This window comes from Nymphalis io, chromosome 27 (genome assembly GCF_905147045.1).
Source record: "Nymphalis io chromosome 27, ilAglIoxx1.1, whole genome shotgun sequence".
NCBI classification, from domain to species: Eukaryota; Metazoa; Arthropoda; class Insecta; order Lepidoptera; family Nymphalidae; genus Nymphalis; species Nymphalis io.
Window position 1 is genome coordinate 344,018 of NC_065914.1, and position 23,225 is coordinate 367,242.

At 38.1% G+C, this 23,225-nt stretch overlaps 1 protein-coding gene across 1 annotated transcript in view; it reads left to right on the forward strand.

Annotated features, from left to right (window-relative positions):
* Positions 1-23,225, forward strand: part of LOC126778703 (GTP-binding protein 2-like) — a 459,746-nt gene that overhangs the window by 241,987 nt on the left and 194,534 nt on the right. The window contains exons 6-7 of the mRNA XM_050502321.1: positions 21,846-22,058; positions 23,016-23,109. Coding sequence (XP_050358278.1) covers positions 21,846-22,058; positions 23,016-23,109 — 307 coding nt within the window. The remainder of the gene's footprint in view (positions 1-21,845; positions 22,059-23,015; positions 23,110-23,225) is intronic.

A 23,225-nucleotide genomic window follows, 5' to 3' on the forward strand; every position in this document is an offset into this window, starting at 1 on the left:
AGGAGAAGGTTTGGAGCTTATTCCACCACGCTGCTCCAATGCGGGTTGGTGGAATACACATGTGGCAGAACTTCGATGAAATTAGATACATGCAGGTTTCCTCACGATGTTTTCCTTTACCGAAAAGCACGAGATGAATTATAACAGAAATTAAGCACATGAAAATTCAGAGGTGCTTGCACGGGTTTGAACCCACGTTCATCGGTTAAGATTCACGCGTTCTTACCACTGGGCCATCTCGACCTTATAATCGTTATATAAATCGTTTGTATAATATAATTTTAAATATAAAGCTACAACCAGTAAACCAGTACTCTGTAAGAACATTCTCTCACTCACCGCAGAAAACGGTAATAATTGTAACATTTTACCACGCATCATCATCATGTCAACATTTTACAGGAGAGTGATGAATCTAAAATTCTAGAATAGCACTACTGGCCGCGTATGTATATTCTGTCTTAAATACATGTAAGTTTTTATTTAGTAATAAGGTTTGAATTAGCGACCCACCTGTCGTCCTCTGCAAGTCCCGGGCGGACAGCCTCCGAAGGTGGGCCGCTCGTGTCTCGCGGCGTAGCACCCCAGCCGCGCTAGCAGCACCATGCCCTGCCGCAGTCCCGGCGGGAAGCGACCCAGGCCCAGCGATGCCGACTGTCCTGCGCGCACGCTGCCGCACGGGACGCGGTTGCGGTATATCGTGAGCACGGATATCTCCGCGAACTCGCCGGACTCCAGAGGTCCTGGGGTGGGGGGTGGTGTTAAATATACGTCGCTCTATTCATCTCACAACTAACAGAACGCAACGCACCTATGATAAGTTCGTCGCCCTCGTAGAGTCGCCCTCGCGCGAGCAGTCCCCCCACGACGGGCCCCGTCGAGTCCCCTACGTGGAAAATTTCGTCTATTTGAAACTCGCACGCCTTCTGTAAAGTGACATAAATTATAACATTTATAATTTAATAAAAAGGATACTAGTCAACTGCGCAACATATGGTTCACTCACGTCCTCGGGGCGCTGCAGGTCGCGGTGCGGCGCCAGAGCCAGCAGGCACGCGTGCAGCGCGTTGAGGCTGGCGCCGCGCACGCAGCTCACCGGGAACACGGCCACCCTGCCGGCCGACACTACTCTGATTTGCGTTCAACTATATATATATATATCTGATCCGAAACTAAGCAGAGCTTGTACTATGGCAACCAGACAACTGATATACTATTGTATAGACAATTACACACAGACTCAGGAAAAACAGACATGTTAATGCACACAATTGTCTGTCCTGAGTGGGAACCGAACCCACAACCTTTGGCGTGAAAGGCAGGTACCTACCAACCACGCCAAACGGCTCGTCATATAATATAAATACTATAATATTATATTATAATATAAATACTATAATATATAGGTATATTGCCAATTTCTGTATTTATTCTGGATGTTCCGAAAATGTCATTATATGTAACAGAGTCGAACAAGCAATGTAATTCAAAATTATTTTATGTTATTTTTAGGAAGTTCGAGTAAGCTGGCTGGTTAAGGTCTGTTCTACCTTTTTGGATAATACACAGTGGATTGTTTAGCAGAATTTCAGTGAAATTTGATAATTATAAATGCAGGCTGTCTCACGATATTTTTAAACGCAAACTAATCACATGAAAATTCACTGGTGCTTGTTTAGGTTGGAAACAGTCATTATTGTTTAAGGTAGGTAGTTATATGTATTTCACTATGCCTGCTCGATATATATATTTAAAAAAAAACACACAGAAAGTGACTTGGGAACAGATAAGTAACATTCCTTTTGAATACAATAACATAACATGAATGACAAATTTCATTATCAAAATAATCACAACAGATAACCGATAAGGCATTTTAATGTTTTTATTAGTCATAACAGATTAGAAAAAGTTAAATTTAAAAAAATCTTTTTGTATGTTTACTATAAAATATGTTTATAAATGTTATATTATTTTATAAGAAAGGGGGGTAAGGGGGGAACGGAACTACCATCTAAACCGACCCAATTGCCAACCTCACCTGCACGTGGTGCTCCCTGCTAGATAACAAACGAGGCTCTGGCGACCGATCAATGGCGGTATAACCATACGCACCATGATTGGAAAAAGGGAAACAGCGACCTTGAGGTACAAGTAACCTCTAAAATGTCTGGTGCAGAAGGCAAGGGGAAACCACTGCACTATTATTCCCTAGTTATCGTCAGCTTTATGGAAAAGTCTAAGAAAGAAATGGCTCCGAGTTTCTGGCGTCCCTTAGATGGGACAGGGGTGCTAAGAATCTCCAGGTGTAAAAAACAACAAATGAATATAGGAACGTGGAACGTCAGAAGCTTGAAGAGTCCTGAAAAAGTCTACAATGTCTACAAAGAAATGCAACGAATGAAGATTAACATCATGGGACTAAGTGAGATTAGATGGATAGGCAAAGGTAAACACCAAATAGATAATAATTACACCATGTATTACTCTGGTTCTGAGGATAGCTCCAACAAGTATGGAGTGGGAGTAATCATAAACACAAAATACATTAATACACCTGTTAACTTAGTACCAAAATCAAACCGATCCATGTTAATATCATGTAGACTCAAACAACTAAAGAAGAGAACACAGTACCACGCAATAGACGTGAGGAAACTTAAAGAACTTAACATCCAAGATAAAGTGGCGAAAGAAATAAACGAGTGGGCAGCAGATGAGAAACCTGGGATAATGCGTACGGTGGAGGAAGAGTGGTGTTCAATGAAGAACAAAATATTAAACATCAATAAGACACACTTGAAAAGAGATTGGATTCCTAAGCAGAGTTGGATGACAGAAAAAATATATGATCTTATCGAAGAAAGGAGAATCTAAAAGAATTCCGACAATAGTAAGTATACTGAGATTGATAAGAAAATTCTGCGTGAAGTTCGTTATGCTACAGATGCTTGGTATCAGTGCAAGTGTGATTTTGTGGAGGACCTTTATGCTAAACATGATGCATTTAACCTGCATAAGGAAATAAAATCTTTGGTAGGACACAAAAAGACGTCTCACCAACTTACGGATGAAAATAATATTCCCATATTAGATATATCAGGAAAAAAACACCTATGGGAACAATACATTTCATCAATATACCGACGCTTTCCGAAGCATAGCGGTAAATTGTGATCCAAATGAGGGATATCCTATCCTGAAAAATGAAGTCACAAACGCTCTTAAAAAAGCTAAAACGGGAAAATCAACCGGACCGGATAATGTTCCCATAGAGGTACTCAAACTTATTGAAGACGAAAATATTAACTTCCTGGTTAAATTCTTTAACTTGGTATACGACTCTGGCCACTTACCCAAAGACTGGCTAACCTCAACTTTTATTACGCTTCCTAAGAAGACCAACGCAAGAAGGTGCGAAGAGTTTCGAACGATTAGCCTTATGAGCCAAGTATTGAAACTATTTCTGAATATCATCCACGAGCGAATAAGAGCTAAACGCGACGAACATCTCGCAGATAGTCAGTTTGGTTTTCGAATAGGAGTGGGCACGAGAGAGGCTCTTTTCGCAATGCAGGTTCTCGTACAAAAATGCAGAGACATGCAACAAGACGTTTTCCTTTGTTTCATCGATTACGAAAAAGCCTTTGACAGAGTACTGCATGTCCGTCTAATTGCAATATTACATGATATCGGCTTAGATGACAAAGATGTACGTATTATCCAGAATCTGTATTGGAACCAGAAGGCTACTGTACGAGTTGACAATGAGGAGACTGATGAGGTAGGAATAAAGAGAGGAGTCCGACAGGGCTGTATATTATCACCCACGCTATTTAATTTGTACTCGGAACAAATAATAGCAGAAGCAATTGAAGGCCAAGAAAGTGGAGTCAAAATAAATGGCCGGTATATTAACAACATCAGATACGCTGACGATACAGTCCTAATAGCATCATCTCCTGAAGAGCTGCAATTAATTATGAGCTGTGTTAATGAGTGCAGTGAAAACGCTGGTCTGAGGATGAACCTATCAAAAACGAAGATCATGGTGTTATCTAAACATAGCTTCGATGACATTGCTATCATTGTAGCAGGCCAAAAAATTGAGAGGGTGCGCAAGTACAAATATCTGGGGACATGGCTTAATGACACCTGGAGCTGTGAACAGGAGGTAAAGACTCGCATCGAAATAGCTCGAAGTGCCTTCTGCACGTTGAAAAAAGTACTCTGCAATCGCAGACTTAAGATCCCTGTGCGCATACGACTCCTACATTGTTACATCTGGCCTATACTTCTTTACGGATGCGAGGCGTGGACAATTAAAGAAGATCTCAAAAAACGTATAGAAGCTTTCGAGATGTGGGCTTATAGACGTATGTTGGCCATTAGTTGGACTCAAAAGGTCTCGAACGTGGAAGTTCTGCGACGCGTCAACCAAAAACGGCAACTTTTGGAGACTGTCAAGAAGAGAAAAGTTGCATATCTTGGACACGTGCTTAGGCATGAAAGATATGAACTTATGCAACTGATTATGATGGGAAAAGTTGCCGGAAGGAGAGCTGTTGGGCGCAGAAAAAAGTCTTGGCTGTGCAACATCCGTGAATGGACGGGAATCGCGAGTGCTGTCGAACTCTTTCGCCTCGCGAAGAACAAGAAGGAGTATTTCAAGCTGACTGCCAACCTTCGCTAGTCGGAGTGGCACTCGAAGAAGAAGAAGAAATGATCCAGAGACTTCATTCGAATTTATTTCTAAATTAGATTTTTTTTTACCAGTATCTATGCTAGTTGTGTACAAAACATTCTGCCTTGATAAAAATATATTTGTTGCTTGTTACAAAAAGACTACTATTTACTTTATAGACTAATAGTCTGAGTTTCTTTCACTGGTTCGACACAGGGCTGGGTGTTACTTTTAACCGGTGGAAGTTTCTAGTTTGACTATTTATTTATTTATTTATTTAAGGAAAACAACACCATATAATACAAAATACAAGCATTAAAAATAAAAAAATACAAAAAATAGAGCCAATTACTGATTTCCATTGAGTTATGCAAACTTAATATCAGTAAACAGAAGTAGCAACACACAGTTTTGGTAAAAAAAAAAATGTAAGTAACAAAATATCTATAAAAAAAAATACAAAATAAATAAAATAAAAAAAAGAATGAATATAAATTAGGCGACACAGACTATGTTGTGGATGGGTGTCGTAGTGCTAACTGCACTGTTGTTTTGTGTGTGTATAAGTAGGTAGGTAGGTAGTAGGGAAGGTTGTATTTATGTGTTTAAGTGTTTGTATGTATGTGTTTAGGTGTATGTAAATTTTGTATGAGTTCGAATGGTTAAGTAGAATTTTGAGCCGTGAGAATGTCTTTTTTAAATGATTTAATCGACCGATGAAAGATGTCGATGTGCGAGTATTTTTTATTATATAGTGTGAAAACGCGCGGCAATATAGAGTTTGCAGCGTAACGCGAATTGGATAAAGGGACGTGTAACAGATTCGAATATGCATAACGAGTTCGCTTTTTAGGTACATTAAGAAGAACGCGCGAGCGCAACTCAGGCGAGTCTAGCTTACCAGAGACCAAATCATGTAGAAATATCATATCTAAAGTTTCACGTCGATCTGTCAAGCTGGATATGCGATAAAGATTACAAGCATCCCTGTAGTTTGTGTTACTGTAAGTTTTAAAGTTCAGATATTTTTATAATATTCTTGTGTATGGCCTCAACTCCTTCGATATATTTAAAATATTGAGGATTCCAAACACAACTAGCATACTCTAATATGCTTCTCACATAAGAGAAATAGGCTATTTTTAGACAATTAATGTCGCGAAAAGGTTTGCATGTTCTATTTATAAAACCTAGTAGTTTATAGGCCTTATTAGTTATATAATCTATGTGATGATTAAATAGTAGTTTCGAGTCTAGGAGAACGCCTAAATCACGAACCAGGTTGGTTTTCTTTACAGGAACGCCATTCATTGTGTAACCATAAGTATGTGTATTTATTTTTCGAGTAAAAGTAATTTGCGAACATTTATTTACGTTAATGGAGATCCTATTCATTGTATAATAATTACATAATCTATCCAAATCACTCTGAAGTAATAAACAATCTTCTATTTTGTTAATTTTTCTATATACTTTTTTGTCATCGGCGAACATTAAAAAGTTTGAATATTTAAAGCAAGCACCAATATCAAACAAATAAGTATTATAGAGAAGAGGCCCTAAGTGTGACCCCTGAGGGACACCAGAACAAGAGCCACCAATTCTTACAGCTTGTCTTCTGTTAGATATATAAGATTTAAACCAACGAAAGAGATCACCACGAATTCCTAAGCCGTGTAATTTATGTAGAATGATGACATGGTCTACACGATCGAACGCTTTTTCGAAGTCAGTGTAGACCACGTCAGTTTGAGCACCTGAGTCCATATTATTGTGAATATCACTAATGAAAATTGACAAATTAGATACTGTAGACCGATTTTTCATAAAACCATGCTAATTATACGAAATGGCTCTCGCGAGGAAAGGGTATAGTTTGTGATATACTAGCTTTTCTAATATTTTACTTGAAATATTCAAAATAGATATAGGTCGATAATTTTCTATCTCTATCTTGGGGCCTTTCTTATGAATAGGAACTATAAGTGCCTCCTTCCATTTAGCGGGAAACACGCCTTCCTTCAACGACTTATTAAATATTAGAGTTAAAGGCAAAGATAATTCAATAGCGCAAGATTTAAAAAAAATTGAAGGTATGTTGTCACTACCAGAGCCTTTTTGAGTATCGAGAGATGTTAATAATTTTAAAACTTCCTCTTCAGTAACAGTGAAAGAGTGGTAAGTATCGTCCGTCACTGAAGGTATTTCGTGTAATAAGTTGTCGTAGCTAGGCGCATGTTTAATAAAGACATTTTTGAAAAAGTCACTAAAACCAGAACATATTTCTTTTTCGTTATTGTAAATTTGATTACCACAGCGTAAGGAACTTGGATACGAACTTTGATTATTACGTTTGGAAGAAATATGTTCGTGAAGAAGTTTAGGTGAGTTTTTAATGCCTGCTTGTATTCCAAAAATGTAGGAGTCGTAGCATTCAGCTTGAATACGCTTTTGTCTGTCGCGAAGCAATTTAAATTCATCATAATCGAGAGGGTTACTATGTATTTTCCATTTGCGATGTGCAGTATATTTTTCTTTAGTTATAGAAATCAACGCTTTAGAGTACCAGACTGGATAGCTATACTTTCCACCCGAAAGAGACTTTGGCACGAAGGAATTCCTTGTTTCATACAGTATTTCATAAAAACTATGAAGTGACTCCTCACACGACTTATCAATGAACAATGCATTCCAATTAACACTAGACAGGTATTCTCTAATTTTAATATAATCAGCTTTATGAAATTTGTATTTTATATTTTTTAAAAGGCGATGTTGCGATATGAATATATCAGAACAATCTATTTCTAGTGCTGGGTGATACTTATCTTCGACTAATAAAGGATCGCACGAAACTGACACTTTTGGTGAGGTATTGGTAATAATAAGGTCTAAAATATTATTGGAACAATTGCAATGCTCATTGACTTGTCTAAGTCCAAGGAACTCAATAGTGTTCATAAAATTAGCTACAGCAGCTTGACTTTGTGTTGTACCCTTTTTTAAACACAAGGGTCCTCGATGTGTCCAATCGAGGTTGGGGATATTGAAATCACCCAAAAAGAATACATAATCATTAGGGTGGGATCGTATAACATTAGACAATGAATCTAGAGCCAGTGTGAAGCGATGAGAATGCAGAGAGTCACCCGGTATGTACGTTACACCAAAATGAATTGCGTGACACTGAGTATTAGCGAAAACTCGTGCTTTAACTGATATCCAAATAATTTCAATTCCCTCCCCAACAAATTCATTTCTAGCTTCGGCTTGAAAAACATTTTTAGCACATATTAATACACCGCCACCAATGCCTTTAACTGAAGTATACTTATTACGATCACACCTAAAAACATCATATCTATTATCACATATTTCATCGGCTAAGAAACTATCATTAAGCCAGGTTTCAGTAATAAAGATTAAGTCAAAGTCATGGCTAAGAATATTCTTATGTAAGTCATCCAATTTAGTGCGAAGACCGCGGACGTTCTGGTAGTAACAGTTTATCGATGGTTTCATGATGGTTGGGTAGAAATTAAAGCATTACTAAGACACTCATTAAAATGGAACAAAATAATTGTAAAGCTAAGTGATCTAAGACGGTCAAAAGTCAACATAACCAATATTAAAGCAGTATGTCTGAGAGTGTTTGTATGAGTGATGGAAAGTGTGTGTGCGTCGCCTTTAAGTGTAAATTTTTTTATTACAACTAAAAAGCAAAAATATAAGAAAAAGTATTGCGGAAAAGTGTAAAAATTAAAAAAAAATCTAATAATACATACAATTTTTTAGTTATTAAATCATTTTTATAAGGTCCTTTTCTGAGTTTATTGCGATGGCCTGTGATTTTTCGTTTTTTCGAACAAAAATTAGACAGTTTTTTGTCCACACAAATTTGTACGCTTTTTCGGATGCAAGTGATTTACATTTCTGAAGTAACATCTTGTTTTGTAGTGTAAGATGATCTTTCACGAAAATTTTATTTGGGTTGCCAGCAATGTTTATTTCTTTCGTCGTGATACCACGCGTTTTCTTTAGGCCGGAGAGAATACTGTCTTTAATAAGTCTGTTTTTAAGTTTAGCGACTATTACTTTTGGTCTGCCATTGATACTTCTTTTAGGTTGCACTCTATTTGCAAATTCAATATCATTACACTCTAGTTGAACACCTGCATGTCTACTAATATTAATTACAATATCTCTCACGCACTCATTTTTTAGTTCTGGAACGCCTATAATTTCTATATTCTGTTGCCGCGCCCATTGCTGATGTTTTGAGTTTTGATAAATAAGATCATCTACACCTTCTTGTAACGATGATACATGAGCTTTTAAAGCGGAATTTTCCTCGGATAGTTTGCTATGCTCCGCTTGCAATTCCGTGTGAGATGATATGAGGCTATGTTTTTTTTTTTTTTTAATTCTAAAAAAAAAAAAGGGCTTTTTCGCATAAGCGAACATGCCGCCCTGGTTGAGAATTCTTAGGAGGGTACAAAATATAATATATTAAACTTAAAAATACCTTAATTAATCACAGATCTAAGACTTAATTTGGACAACATTTTTGCGAGATTTGACGTCGGATCTGACAGAATGACATTGCATTGTCCAACAGACTTTATATCCAAATTAAGTCTAGTTCTAAGAGATTCGTTCTGAGCACATTCCATCAATACGTGCAAAAGATCATCAGGTACATTACAAGTTGAGCAGTTTGGAGAAGTTGATTTCCGCATCAGAAATGCAAACTTATTGCATGGGATGTGCCCAGACCGAAGCCGCAGAATTAATTTCGTTTCATTAAAATTCATGTTACTATTCTCAATCCAAGGATATCTGCATGGATGAGGCTGGATCGTACGGTACCATATACCTTTCTCCTTAGCTCTTTCGTCAAAGTACTCTTTCCATAAATCATAGCAATGCACTTTTAGATTTGGCAAGTAACTTTCAAATGAAGGTGTAAAGAGGACTTCAACACCGTCAGATATAGCTTCTTTGGCTAGTACATCTACTTGTTCATTCCCTTCTATGCCTACGTGAGATGGTATCCATTGAAAGAAAATTACTTTGTCATCTGATTGTAACTTAGATAGAAGCTTTAGAATCGCGTAAGCTACAGGTAACCCTCGACAGATCGAGGTACACCGAGCTAGGTGTTGAAGCGCGCTTTTGGAGTCTGACAAGATAACTACTTTACTGTAGCTTGTACACTCAATATAGCCTAAAGCCTCTAAAATAGCCACAAGCTCAGCTTCCATTATAGATACCTCTATTTTAATTTGGAATTTAGAATAAATGTTCAAATTGAAATCCAAAAATGCAGCTCCTATTCCATATTTGTCTTTCGAACCATCTGTAAATATTTTTTGACAGTTGGAGTAATTCGAATTTATGTATTTTATACAAGTATTTCGCAAACTAATTTGATGATACTCTCGCTTAGAACCGGTAAATCCTTCGATATTTGTTTTTAGAATGCTTGAAATATCAATACTAGTTACCCATTGATCTAATGAAAACATGCCTAAACTTGAGAAAGAGTTGCATGGTTGAGATTTGTACATCTCGGAAATTTGTGTAAGTAGAGGTTTTTTCTTGTTAGTCCAGAATCTGTCATGTGTCAGATTTGTTAATTGATTAATTAATGAAAAAGAAGTATTATTATAGAGTGATCTGTTTTTAAGCCACAATTTTCCTGCCAAATATAATCTTCTTAAATACAAAGGAGGTAAACAAAGTTCACTCTCCATCACATGTATGGGAGTGGTCCTTATAAACCCTCCAATGTTTCGCATTGCTTGATTTTGAATTTTGTCCAATTTCGATAAATTGGTTTTACAACAGTTGTCATACAAAAATGAACCATAATCTAATCTACTTCTAAGTAACGTTATATACAGCTTACGAATATGTTTTGGATGGACTCCCCAACCTGATCCTGTTAACACCTTAAATATATTTAAAAACTTAGACACCCTAGACACAATCTCTTTAATATGTTTAGTCCATCTAAGACCGCGATCCAGCCACATCCCCAGGTACTTAACATTATCCACGACTTCCAAAACTACATCATTTAGAGTAATAGTAATATTGTGCAATTTGTGCCCTCTTGAAAAAATACATATTTTGCTTTTTGTTGATGAAATTTCTAAATTAATATCATGGAATTTTTTGGCTATACAATCAAAAGCAGTTTGTAATCGGCTTTGAATGTCAACTAAATTATCAGAAGAAGTAAATATTACAAAGTCATCGGCATATTGCGAAAAACTAATATAATCCATCGAATTAATAGTATCACATATATCAATTGTTGCAACATTAAATAGTAATGGAGATATAGGATCTCCCTGTGCAAGGCCTACTCCCGTACATCTTACAATTTTAAAGTCTTGGCCTTCAATAATCAGACATCGTTTATGTAAAAAATCCCACAAATAATTACAAAGCATACTGCCTACACCTAATTGATCTAATTTACAAATAAGATATGTAACATCAACATTGTTATAAGCATTTTCTACGTCTATAAAACACCCCACTGTCATTAGATTTTTACTAAATCCAATTTGTACACTAGATACGAAGTCTGTTAGATTATCTAAGCAAGAGCGGGTTTTTCTAAACCCTTTTGTTGGTTCGGAAAATATATGATTTTTTTCAAGATACCATTCGATTCTATTCTTTAAGATAGCATGAAAAATTTTGCATATACATGACATCAGGGATATTGGCCTAAGAGATGATACTTGGGTACAGTCCCGGCCAGGCTTAGGAATGAGAAGTATGCAAATGTATCGCCATTGATTAGGAACTATATTACTATTGAGGAACATATTATAAATTTTTAGTAACGTAGTCTTTCCTATAGTAGGTAAATTAAAAATCATTGAATATGAGACATCGTCTAAACCTGGTGCCGTGTCCTTAGATTTTAAACATTTTTCTAATTCATGTGTCGAAATGATGGATTCTAATTTTAAGTTTCGAGATGTACAGCGAGGGTGGCATGGAGTAACAAAATCGGGTGTAAGGTTATTTAACATCGTTTCGGCTACAGTTTGGCCACCATTCGCTTAGCAAATTTGTGTCCTTTTATCCATCTCATTCGCATCCACATTTGATTAACAGAAGTTTCCTCATTTATTGAAGAGCAAAAGTCCCACCATTCCTTATTCTTTGCTTTTCTAATGAGCCTTTGAACGTCAGATATTTTGGCTTTCAGTTCTTCTAATTTAATAGGTGTTGGGTTTTTCCGAAACTCTGATAATGCCAGTCTCCTTTCCGCTACGGCTTTAGAAAGTTCCGGTTTCCAGTAGGTTTTTGTGACAAATTTAGGACTAGGGTTGACACATACCTTAGTATATGGAATGCATAAATTTGCTGCTTTATTAATTATGTTAACAAAAACATCGTAAGCTTTTTGGGGTTCAACTGGCAAACTTATTTGTACTAGGTCATTTTCTATCGATTTCCTATATTTTTCCCAATCTGCTAATTTGTAATTCCGTTTTTTGTTAAATATAGGGTTATAGTTAGAAGATGTTGATAATTTTATGATGAGGTGGTCGCTGCCTAGACATTCATTGGTAACATTCCAGGAGAACCCCAATGCAATATCCGACGAAACTATAGAGATGTCAGGACTCGACTTTTGTAATACACCATTTGCAAGTTTTATGCGCGTATGGCTACCATCATTAAGCGTAACAAAATCATGGTCCATTAGTGCGTCAAATATTTGCATTCCTCTGACGTCAGTTTTATTGGACCAGTTTGGGTGGTGTCCATTGAAGTCACCGAGTATTATAGTCCTTCTATGAGAAATTGAGAATATAAAATCCCAATCTGCGTTTGTTGTACAAGCACTCGGGGGGCAGTACACTGAAATTATGTTTTCTAATCTTTCACAGTTCAATACCCTAACAGAAATAATCTCAATGGCTGTATTTCCACTTTGAATTGACAGAGGCTCAGTTTTAAAGGATCTATGAGCCACTATAGCGACACCCCCATAAGAGTCATCCCGGTCCAACCTGTAAATATTATAGTTTGTAAGTTTGAATGTATTTACTGAACTAAGCCACGTTTCACACAATGAAGCAAAATGTATTTTTTCCTGACACAGTAATTGTTCCAACTCAAGTATTTTTGGTTTTAAGCTTTGTGCATTGCAATATATTAATATTAATACTGTTCATAATTAAATATTAATCCTTGAAAAAAAGGCAAACTTGAGATGTTTTGTAATATCCAAGAGATAATCCACTCGACACAATTTTGCTAACTTTTCTATTTTATCATTTATTGAAATATTGCTGTTACAAAAAATATTAATAAATTCTTTAACTAGACAAGTAAACGGTATATCTCTTGATAGTCTCTTTCCCTTTTGCCTACTCTTTTCCCTTTTCGAATAATAAGACACACTTTCCTCGGAGTCTGTAACCATCATATTTTCTTCATCGCTGTTTGCTTCCAGTACTTGTTTTTTTTCCTTTTCTTTGTTCTTCTTTTTAGCGTCACTTGTGTTTCTATTCTTTACTTTATTAGTAATTTCTGTCTTCCTCGCACGAGTTGATGCAACTTGTGCATACGTCAGGGCTTCCGTGGTAGATTTCGCCGGGGATTGATGATTTGTAGGTGCCGGCGTTGGGGCACGAGGATCAGGATAACTTTGGTTCGCTGGGAGCGTAGCCTCCTTTGCATTAAGTTGCGGCGGAACGTACATTGTAATAGCTTTTCGGTATGAGACATTAAACTCGGCCATTATTTCCCGTATCTTTTTTTCCCTACGATATTCCGGGCAGCTTCGATCTAACGCCATGTGGTCTTTAGAGCAGTTATTGCACTTATACACTGTCGTTGGGCAGTTATCATGTTTCCCACCACACTTTGGACAAAATACTGTTTTCGTAGGACACATCTTAATAGTATGCCCGAACCGCCAGCATCTAGAGCATTGCGTCACTGGAAACATATAGGGCTCAACTTTCACTTGCATGCTATAAATGTGTATGTAGGCAGGCAAAGACGGCCCTTTAAATCCAAGCCTGACTGCTTCACTGTCTGTCCAACCTCCCTCTACTTCAGCTCGACGCTTAAGTCTTTTCAAACTAGCTACCTCATATACGCTAGTGATCGCATCTAGCAATTCTTCTTCAGACAAATTCGATTAACGCTACAAGATTTACTATTGAGTTTCTTTCTTCGGTTCAGTTCTTCTTGGTAGAATCTGCATATATCCACAACTAGTAGCTTTAAACCTTTGTGAAATAATTCGAATGTACTTATAAGTCTACTTGATTAATTATCACCAACTCAGCAAGCGCGCATTGTCGTGAAACTTTCTAATGAACGCGGGTTGACACAATAATTGCCAATTTATTTTTTACAAAGTGTAGCTTAAATTATAAAGATTTTAAATAAAAAAATCCAACATACTTTAATTATTTTTATTATAGTCTAATGATGTGCTAAAAAATATTTTTTTTTTTTTTAAATATTGAATGACTGATTTAAAATTTTTTTTAATCTTTGCTAATATATAACATTTTTCTAAGTCAGTAAAAAACATTGTTTTATTTTTTAAGTCACAATCACACGTTTTATTCAAAGCATAATTAAATAAAAAGATTAATTTAGTCTAATAACACCCTAAAATTTTCATAAATCGATGACACGAAGCTAACTTTTATTAAAACAGGCCGTTTACTCTGACAAAATTAAAAAATTAAAAAAACACACGTTTCAAATTAATAATCTAAGCGAACTGCCACAGATAATACACAATTAATTATTTAACACCATCATTTCATCGCTTACCATTACTTTATCAAATTAAATTAATTCGGATTAATTGATACTTTGAGGCAGAGATCTAATAAAATACGTACTTAAAATTTATGCAATAAGGACTATTATTGTATAAACAATAAGATATGTAAGAAAATTTTAAAGTCGTTAAGAAGAAGATAAAAGTTAAAATGAATCTTAGTGGAATATATATATAAAATACAAATTTGATGATAAATATAGAGTAAATGTAAAAAATACACTTATAAATATACATTTTTTTAGTAGGATTTCTTTTTAGGTATTTTTAGTTCATAAAAATTATAAATTAAAATATTTACTTACAATTGTTTTTACAGATGAAAAACGAAACAGCAAATTATTTAATTAATTTTGTTCCCATAAATATTTCTGAATTTCAAAATGGCGTCACTTAAAAATGTCTTACGTTTGCCGTTACATAAATACGTACATTTAACTTAAAATAGCAAGTTATATCAGCTTACAGGAACTAGAAAAATCATTTAGATTTAACGTACAAAATTTAAATACTTCGACAAAAGATATGTATACAACAATATTTGAAATTTCAAAATGGTGTCATGATTATGTTTAAAAATATTTAATATTTTAATAAATTTAAATAACACAATACGAATTTGAAAATGGGGTCTTTTCAAAATAACAGAATATGACATAACAGAGCATTTTTTAATATTCTTGAGGATGGTTATCACTCAAATGCTATTTCTGATGTTAGGTCTGCTATTCTTTTAATAATTATTGTTATTTAGTTTAGCGGTATTTTTTTCCATTCATGTTGCCGCAGAGTCTTAAACACAGGCCATTCCTTATATATTCAAAATGGCGCCTAATAAGAATAAAATATAATTTTCGAGCAGTGATGAATCGCTTGAATTTTGTAAAAATTTACCAAAATAGTAATATATAATTTTGTTTTGGTACATATTCAAATTTAGTATTGCATAAGTTAGGTAATAGACGAAATTTCATTTATATTTATAACTGATCAGAATATGATTGACGGGAATAGTTCGTGCTTATAATGCCTGAAGTTCTCAAAAAAATATGACCGAGTTATTACAACTTATACCTAAATACCTGGATGTTTATTTTTTAATTTATATATAATTAACATTATTTTATGCTGCAATTTTTTTAAATTTGTTATGTGTAATATAATAATCAGGTTAGTAAAGGTTTGAATATGTTTTTTTATTTAAAAAATAACTTTTAACGCGACACGTTTTCTTAGACCAAAAACGTAAATGATACTAATTATCTTTGTTTAAAAAAGATCTTATTCAACCATTAATTGCTTTTATTAAATTATGTTTAATATTATTGTAGTTTAATTAATATCGATGCCACAGATAGCTATAAAAATATTAATTAATACAAATCATAAAAAGTCAATGTCATATCGTCTAAAGTAAAATCGGCATTAAATAATCCGATCATTGATAGTTAGATATCGTAATGTTATATAAATATGTATCATTAACGTAAAATTGCAATTTATAAACAGGAACTGGATATATCATTTAATGTACAAAGTTTAAATACTAACAATATGAAAACTAATTTTGGTTTACCTCTTGAGGTAGTTATTATATTAATGGCGCCAAAATTGTAATTCAAAATGGCGTCATGACGTTTGTGTTTTTAAAATGCCAAGCATGTTTTTTTTTTAAATAAATACAAAAATTATTTTACCGTACAACATTATTGTTTTAAATTTATAATCAATTGTTATTGGAGTCTTACATATCAGCGCGGCTTAATGCAAAAGTAACATCGGCATTGTAAGAGCTACCATTAACAAAAAAAAAAATACAAACCTAAAGATTTGTTCCTTGGGGCGTGATTATCATTTTAAAAACAGTTACGTTATATATGTATGCATATAAATATGTTATTTCATTTAAATAGAAAATAACTAGTGTATTAAAGCCACAAGAGTAGACAAAGGAAAATTAACAAGCTGAGAAGCTTAACTAGCTGAGCTGTTAGCGAATATCACGGGATATGGAAATATAAAGTTAGTTTATATTTACTCCTACGATTGGAATATACTAAATATACATTTCAACTAATTGTAAAAGGTGTATTAAATACAATATTAACACGTACATCGTTCTATTTTGATTTTAAAGAAGAATATTTTATTTAAATCTCAGTTTATTTGAAATTTTAAGTCAACTAACTTCTAAATAAGTTATTATTGTAACAATTTAACATACGATAAGATTATCATAGTCCTGTCACCGTGGCGTCACGGAAGGGTAGATAGGCAAACATGGTATAACTAAGAATTTAATGTTTTTGAATGTACATATTTTCTATAAAGACTTATAATCTTTTACTGTTGCGATTTCTGTTTCTCTTTTTTAATTTCGAATAGGAAGGCTAATGTAATTTTGGTGGTAATTCTCCACCGCGTCATTGGCGTTTTAAGAAATATTAACCATCATTTATATTGTCAATGTGCCACCAACATTGGGAACCAAGATGTAATATCCATTGTGTATGTACGTTATTCCATAAATCTAGTCATATAATTATTTAATATTAACTAGAAATTGGATGTATGTGTGTACATACATAAGAAGCCATTAGTTCCATATTATATTTTCTATAAGCCTTTATATATTGCAATATTATTTATACATAAGCATAGACGTTTTGCATGTATGTTATATACGTAATAAAAACTCTGACACTGATTAATTAAGTGACTGAATTATGAGTGAAAATGTGCTCGATCACATATGATGGTTTATTAAAAATTTGTCCGCTAGTGTTAAATATATGAAAGTTTATATGGATGGTCCGCATTTTTTTTATACAGTGTTGCCAACTTGGGGGTTTTCCCCCTAAATAGGGCTATGTCAGATGAAATCAAATAGGATATTTTCAGATCAGACATTTTTTAGGAGGAACATTTTTTTAAAGAAATTCTCTCCGGGCATTTTTTTTTTTTTTTTTTTTTTTTTTTTTTTTTTTTTTTTTTTTTTTTTTTTTTTTTTTATATATATGCCCCGGGATGGCAAATGACTCTACTCCACCTGATGGTAAGTGGTAGTAGAGTCCAAACGCGACGACGGCCAGTACAGTCGGGAAGAATGTTCTGTACTAGCCGTCCCCGCCTTGCCGGCCCGCAAGATGCCTCTTCACGCCTCGTTTGAAGGAACCCGGGTTGTAAGAGGAGGGGAACACGTGAGCTGGTAAGGAATTCCATTTTTTGGTAGTGCGACAAAGAAAGGAGTTGCCAAATTTCTTTGTGCGCGATGGAATTGATGTCACAGTTAGGCAGTGACATCGAGAACCAGCTCGCGTGGACTTAAGAAGGAAGGGGGAAGCAGGAATTAGAGAGAATAATTCCTCAGAGCACTCCCCGTGATACAGACGATAGAAAGCTCTCAGTGCTGCTATCTCGCGACGCAATTGTAAAGGTTCAAGGGTGTTTGTGACCTTTACGTCGCCAATAATGCGTACTGCACGTCGCTGCAACCGGTCCAAGGCCTCCAGTAGGTACTTAGCGGAGCCATCCCAAAGGTACGAGCAATATTCAACGCAAGACCGTACCTGTGTTTTGTATAACAGGCACAGTTGTTGTGGCGTGAAAAAACGCCGCACCTTGTTCAGAACTCCGAGTTTTCGTGAAGCTGTTTTTATAATAGCCTCGATGTAATTATATGCCCTTGGACTAAGGTCGCAGCGAACGTCCATCCCCAGCATGGCGATCTTGCTTTGTATCATCAGCGATGTACCACAGAGGGAGGGATGAAGGTAAAATGGTGACTTTTTCGCTGTGAGAGCGCACACCTGTGTTTTCTTGGCATTAAACTCAACAAGATTATCAGAACCCCATTTGGCGATGAGCTCTAATGTCCTATCGAGTTCAATAACAAGATTCTCCCGCCTCTCCTCAGTTTCCGCCCGCCCAGCCACTGCGCGTCCGTGGTATCCACCATGCACTGTACTATCATCTGCATAGCAATGTATGTTCCCAAGAGAGAGCATATCATTGATATGCAAAAGAAAGAGTGTGGGAGATAGCACAGATCCCTGGGGGACGCCAGCATTCACTACATAGAATTGTGAAGCGCAACCATCTACTAAAACACGAAGGCTACGCTTGTGTAGGAAGCTGGCAATCCAGGTACATAGCTGAGCAGGCAGACCATATGCCGGTAGCTTGGAGAGAAGATTTCTGTGCCAGACCCTGTCGAAAGCCTTGGAGATATCGAGGCTGACAGCCAACGATTCTCCATGCTTGTCGATAGCTTCACCCCAGAGGTGCGTTACGTACGCTAGAAGATCACCTGTGGACCGTTTTGGTCGAAACCCGTACTGACGATCATTAATTAGACAGTGATCTTCTAGGTAATGGATCAGTTGGTTGTTTAGAATCCGTTCCATCACCTTACAAAGTACTGAGGTGATAGCTATTGGCCGATAATTTGCCGGGTCAGACCGATCCCCTTTTTTGGGAACCGCTTGCACATTAGCTCTTCTCCAAGCCTCCGGCACACATCCCGAAGAGAGAGAAAGTTGGAACAGGCGCGTTAACACAGGAGACAGCTCCGCCGCGCACTTCTTCAGCACAATGGCTGGTATTCCATCGGGACCGCTAGCTTTACGTATATCGAGTGATTGCAGCTCCGCACGCACATCACGTTGCCTGATTTTGATGTCAGGCATCGTGTGGCCACATGAAGGTATTGTTGGTGGCTGCACACTACAATCATCGATCACAGAGTTGTCGGCAAAGAGTTTAGCCAGGAGGTCGGCTTTCTCCTGCGGACTGTGAGCTAGCGATCCGTCCGGATTTCTGAGCGGTGGCAGCGAAGGTTGGCAGAAATTGTTTTGCACAGACTTGGTCAGACGCCAGAAGCTACGGGAGCCCCTAGGATGCGAAATAAGGTCATGACCAATCTGTACAATGCGCTGTGCATCCGCTCTCGTGTATGCCTTCCTACAGGACTTGGAATTTTTATTGTAGTTTGCTTTCAATGAGTCAATGTTAGATGCCCCGCTAATGCAGCCGTTGATCCACGCGCGATATGCCGCCTGCTTAGATGATACAGCGTCGGCACATTCACGCGTGAACCAACGGTTACGCGTACCCCTATTGATGAGATCTGAGCTAGGAATGTAGTATTCCATTCCTAACATGATCTCATCAGCAACAGCAGCGGCACTAGCTGTCGGGTCATTCCCACTGAAGCAACGTTCCTTCCAAGGGACTGACGCATAGTAATCGTGCATACCATCCCAATCTGCCGACTTATAGTGCCAAACGCGACGTTTGCATACCGCTGATGGCGGCAGCTTGGCCTGTGGCACTTTGGTAGATATAAGGCCGTGATCCGAAGAACCAAGTGGAGCTTGAACCACAACCTGATATTCCACCGGGTGAGAAGTCAGCAGAAGATCCAGTAGAGAAGGCGCTTGCCCATCAATGTCTGGGATCCTGGTGGGCTGATCAACCAGTTGGGTCAAGTTGTGTGTGAGAGCAAAAGCATGAGCAGTTCTTCCAGCATGGTCAGTTTTGAGGGATTTCAACCATGATTCATGGTGAGCATTAAAATCCCCCAAAAACACCAATCCGCGTTAGGAAACTGCTCTTGCACAGCATCTGCCACCCGACTAAGATGGTCGAATAATCGGCTTGTCTCCAAGTCACCATTGTGGGATCTGTAGAGGCACACGTAGACTCGACTCTGACGAACCAGGTCCACACGTACCACCAATATGGAGAAGGAGGGGTCCTTCAAGCAGCGCAATCGGTGACAACAAACATCCGCCCTGACGAACAAGCATACTCCGGCTTTCGCTTTAAAAGATTCTTCAAGCATGTAGCCGGGATAGTTAAGGTAGCTGGTGTCGGCAGGGCGGAGTATTTGCGTCTCCGTGAGAAACAACATTGCTGGCCGTGCTGTCTCGAGATGGTGGTGGACAGCGTTGAGGTTAGCGTGGAGTCCTCGGATGTTAGAGAACTCGACCTCAAACAGCGTGGGTATGGTGGGGAGGTGCACCGCTGAACGACCGTTATTTCTTATTTGCGCTACCATTTGGAAAAATTAGGAAAAGAGACGTGAAGCGAGCGACGTATTGCCACGATAGGGATGGGCAAAGTATGGAGGCGTGTTTTCCCAAATGTTTGCCAAAAAGGAAAATATACTGATCCGCCGGACGGAAGGGCCTCCGAACCCCCCCCGGAAGTGGCCGCCGGGACCCCACCTTCTGGTCACCAACCGGCACGACGGTCCACCCCGAGATTATGCGTGGCCTGGTGGGGCAGCCTCGCGAGCTGGTTAGGCACGCTCGGGCCCCTGTACTATGCCACGGGCGGCCAGCGGAACAGCCGTTTCTTCGGGTCTCCCTGTCCGGCAGGTCATTACAGTTTCCCCCGGCATTGGTTCAACAGCCGTCTCCACTGGACCAACACCCATCGCGGCAATACTCGCTCGGGCACTGGCTGTACGCTGGCTGACCTCGAAACGCGGCTGCAAGCCACTTCACGAGTTTTTCACCATGCGTACGGTGGTAACAAGCCAGGCGGATGTTAGCATCCTACCACCAGATGAGCAGATGGTCGCTCAGATATCCCTTAGTCGCCTCTTACGACATCCATGGGAAAGAGAGGGGCAGTGAAATGTATTCTTTCTCCGTCACTGCACGGATAATGTATTCTTTCTCCGTCACTGCACGGATAGATAACGTCTCAGTTCCCAAGGTTGGTGGCGCATTTGCGATGTAAGCGATGGTTAACATTTCTTACAATGCCTATGTCTATGGGCGTTAGTGACAATTTTATTGAGGTTGTGCTCGTGAAATATATCGATGCGATGCTCGTAGTTCCACTCGGGGCCGATAGGTGGCGCCGTTTCGAGTGACGTACAACGTTAAGCGGCATGTCAAAAGCATAATAATGCCCCGGATACACACGTGTGAAGCTGTTAGTTAGCGAATCGTTTAATTAAAATGAATTTTGATAGGCGGTTGACATTCAGCGAGATATTTTTTTTTTTATAGAATAGGAAGGCGGACGAGCATATGGGCCACCCGATGGGAAGTGGTCATCGACGTCCATAGACATTGGCATTGTAAGAAATGTTAATCATCGCTCACATCATCAATGCGCCACCAACCTCAGGAACTAAGATGCTATGTCCCCCGTGCCTGTATTTACACTGGCTCACTCACCCTTCAAACCGGAACACAACAATACCGAGTACCGCTGGTCTGCGGTAGAATATCTGACTCACCAGTAAAAATATATCGTATTGTCACCCCGACACCTCAACACGTGCCCCCCCCCCCGCAGCTGAAGTGGTGGCTGCGCTCGGGCGGCGGCGCGGCGGTGTACGTGGTGGGCGTGCGCGACTGCGGCGCGCTGCGCGGGCTGCGGGCGGGCGCGCTGCGGGCTTCGCTGCGCGCGCTGCGGGACATGGCGCGCGCGCTCGGCGCCGCGCTAGTGGGTGCGCGGGCCCGCCGCGTGGCGCCCGCGCGCGCCGTCTCCGAGGTGTACATCCGCAAGGTGGGCACGCCTGGAACTGGTACACCGAGGGGCCGCGAGGCCGCGATCGAGACGGAGATGGTTTGTCGATGTGTGCTTATAACGTTGCCATAGTACCCGCGTTCCCTGTTTTGGGAGATTTTCGGGACTTAATTAAAACTAAATAGGGTTATTAAATTTTACTTTTTAATGTTTATTATACATTTTTTTATTATTATATTTTTTTGTTTTCCTCCTACACCCGAAAACCGTTGCATTGTTTGTTTTTGTTTCAGTTATCAATAGTACTTCGGCATCTTTATATGGTACTGGATTAGCGTTCTCCTCATAAAGAATGGTTGCCACATATATTTCTATGTTACCCTCTTGACTCGGAATCTAATAATATTATAAATTAATGAAGAATGTTAAATCATGTTGTCGTTAGAAAACTATAAATAGGATAACGAATAAATTAAAATAACATATATACATATAACGAAGCACTTTAGTTTATTAATGGACGCTGTATTTATTTGTTTCATTGTCGACGAGTCGATATTTTTTATCGAATATCGGGACTTTTTTTAGCCGATGCTTTCAGCACTTACATGATAAATAATTATAGGTTATGAATAATAAAAACTGGAAAATCATATTATCTTTAGGATTTAAATGCGATATAAGGTTCCGTCATGCTGTGGCATAAATAAACATCACTGAGAAACTATATTATCTGTCGCTTTAACATGAAATAATACGACACTGCACCATTGTATAACCATCGATATGATATAAGGATTGTTTCTCGGCCTTTACACTGGATTAGAATCGTTTTCTAACATAAATATAAGCGAAAATTGAACATAAAACACAATGAACGCACCAACTGTCAAGTTTCAACAAAACCAAAACTGGTTACACGATAAGGGTCAAAAGATTTGATAATTCTATCTCTGTCTAAACCTGTCTACGCTACAGTACGTACTCGGTTCGCAGCTGGCGGACACGCAGCAGAGCGTCGAGCTGCGGGTCGCGGTGATGGGGGCGAACGAGGCGGGCAAGTCGACGCTCATAGGCGTTCTCACTCAAGGTACGTTCGTTATTATCTTGTTGAAGTCGTGAGTTCTAGTAACTAAATTAAATATTGAGTATTTAATTACAGGCACAAGGGACATAACATCTTAGTTCCCAAGGTTGGTGGCGCAT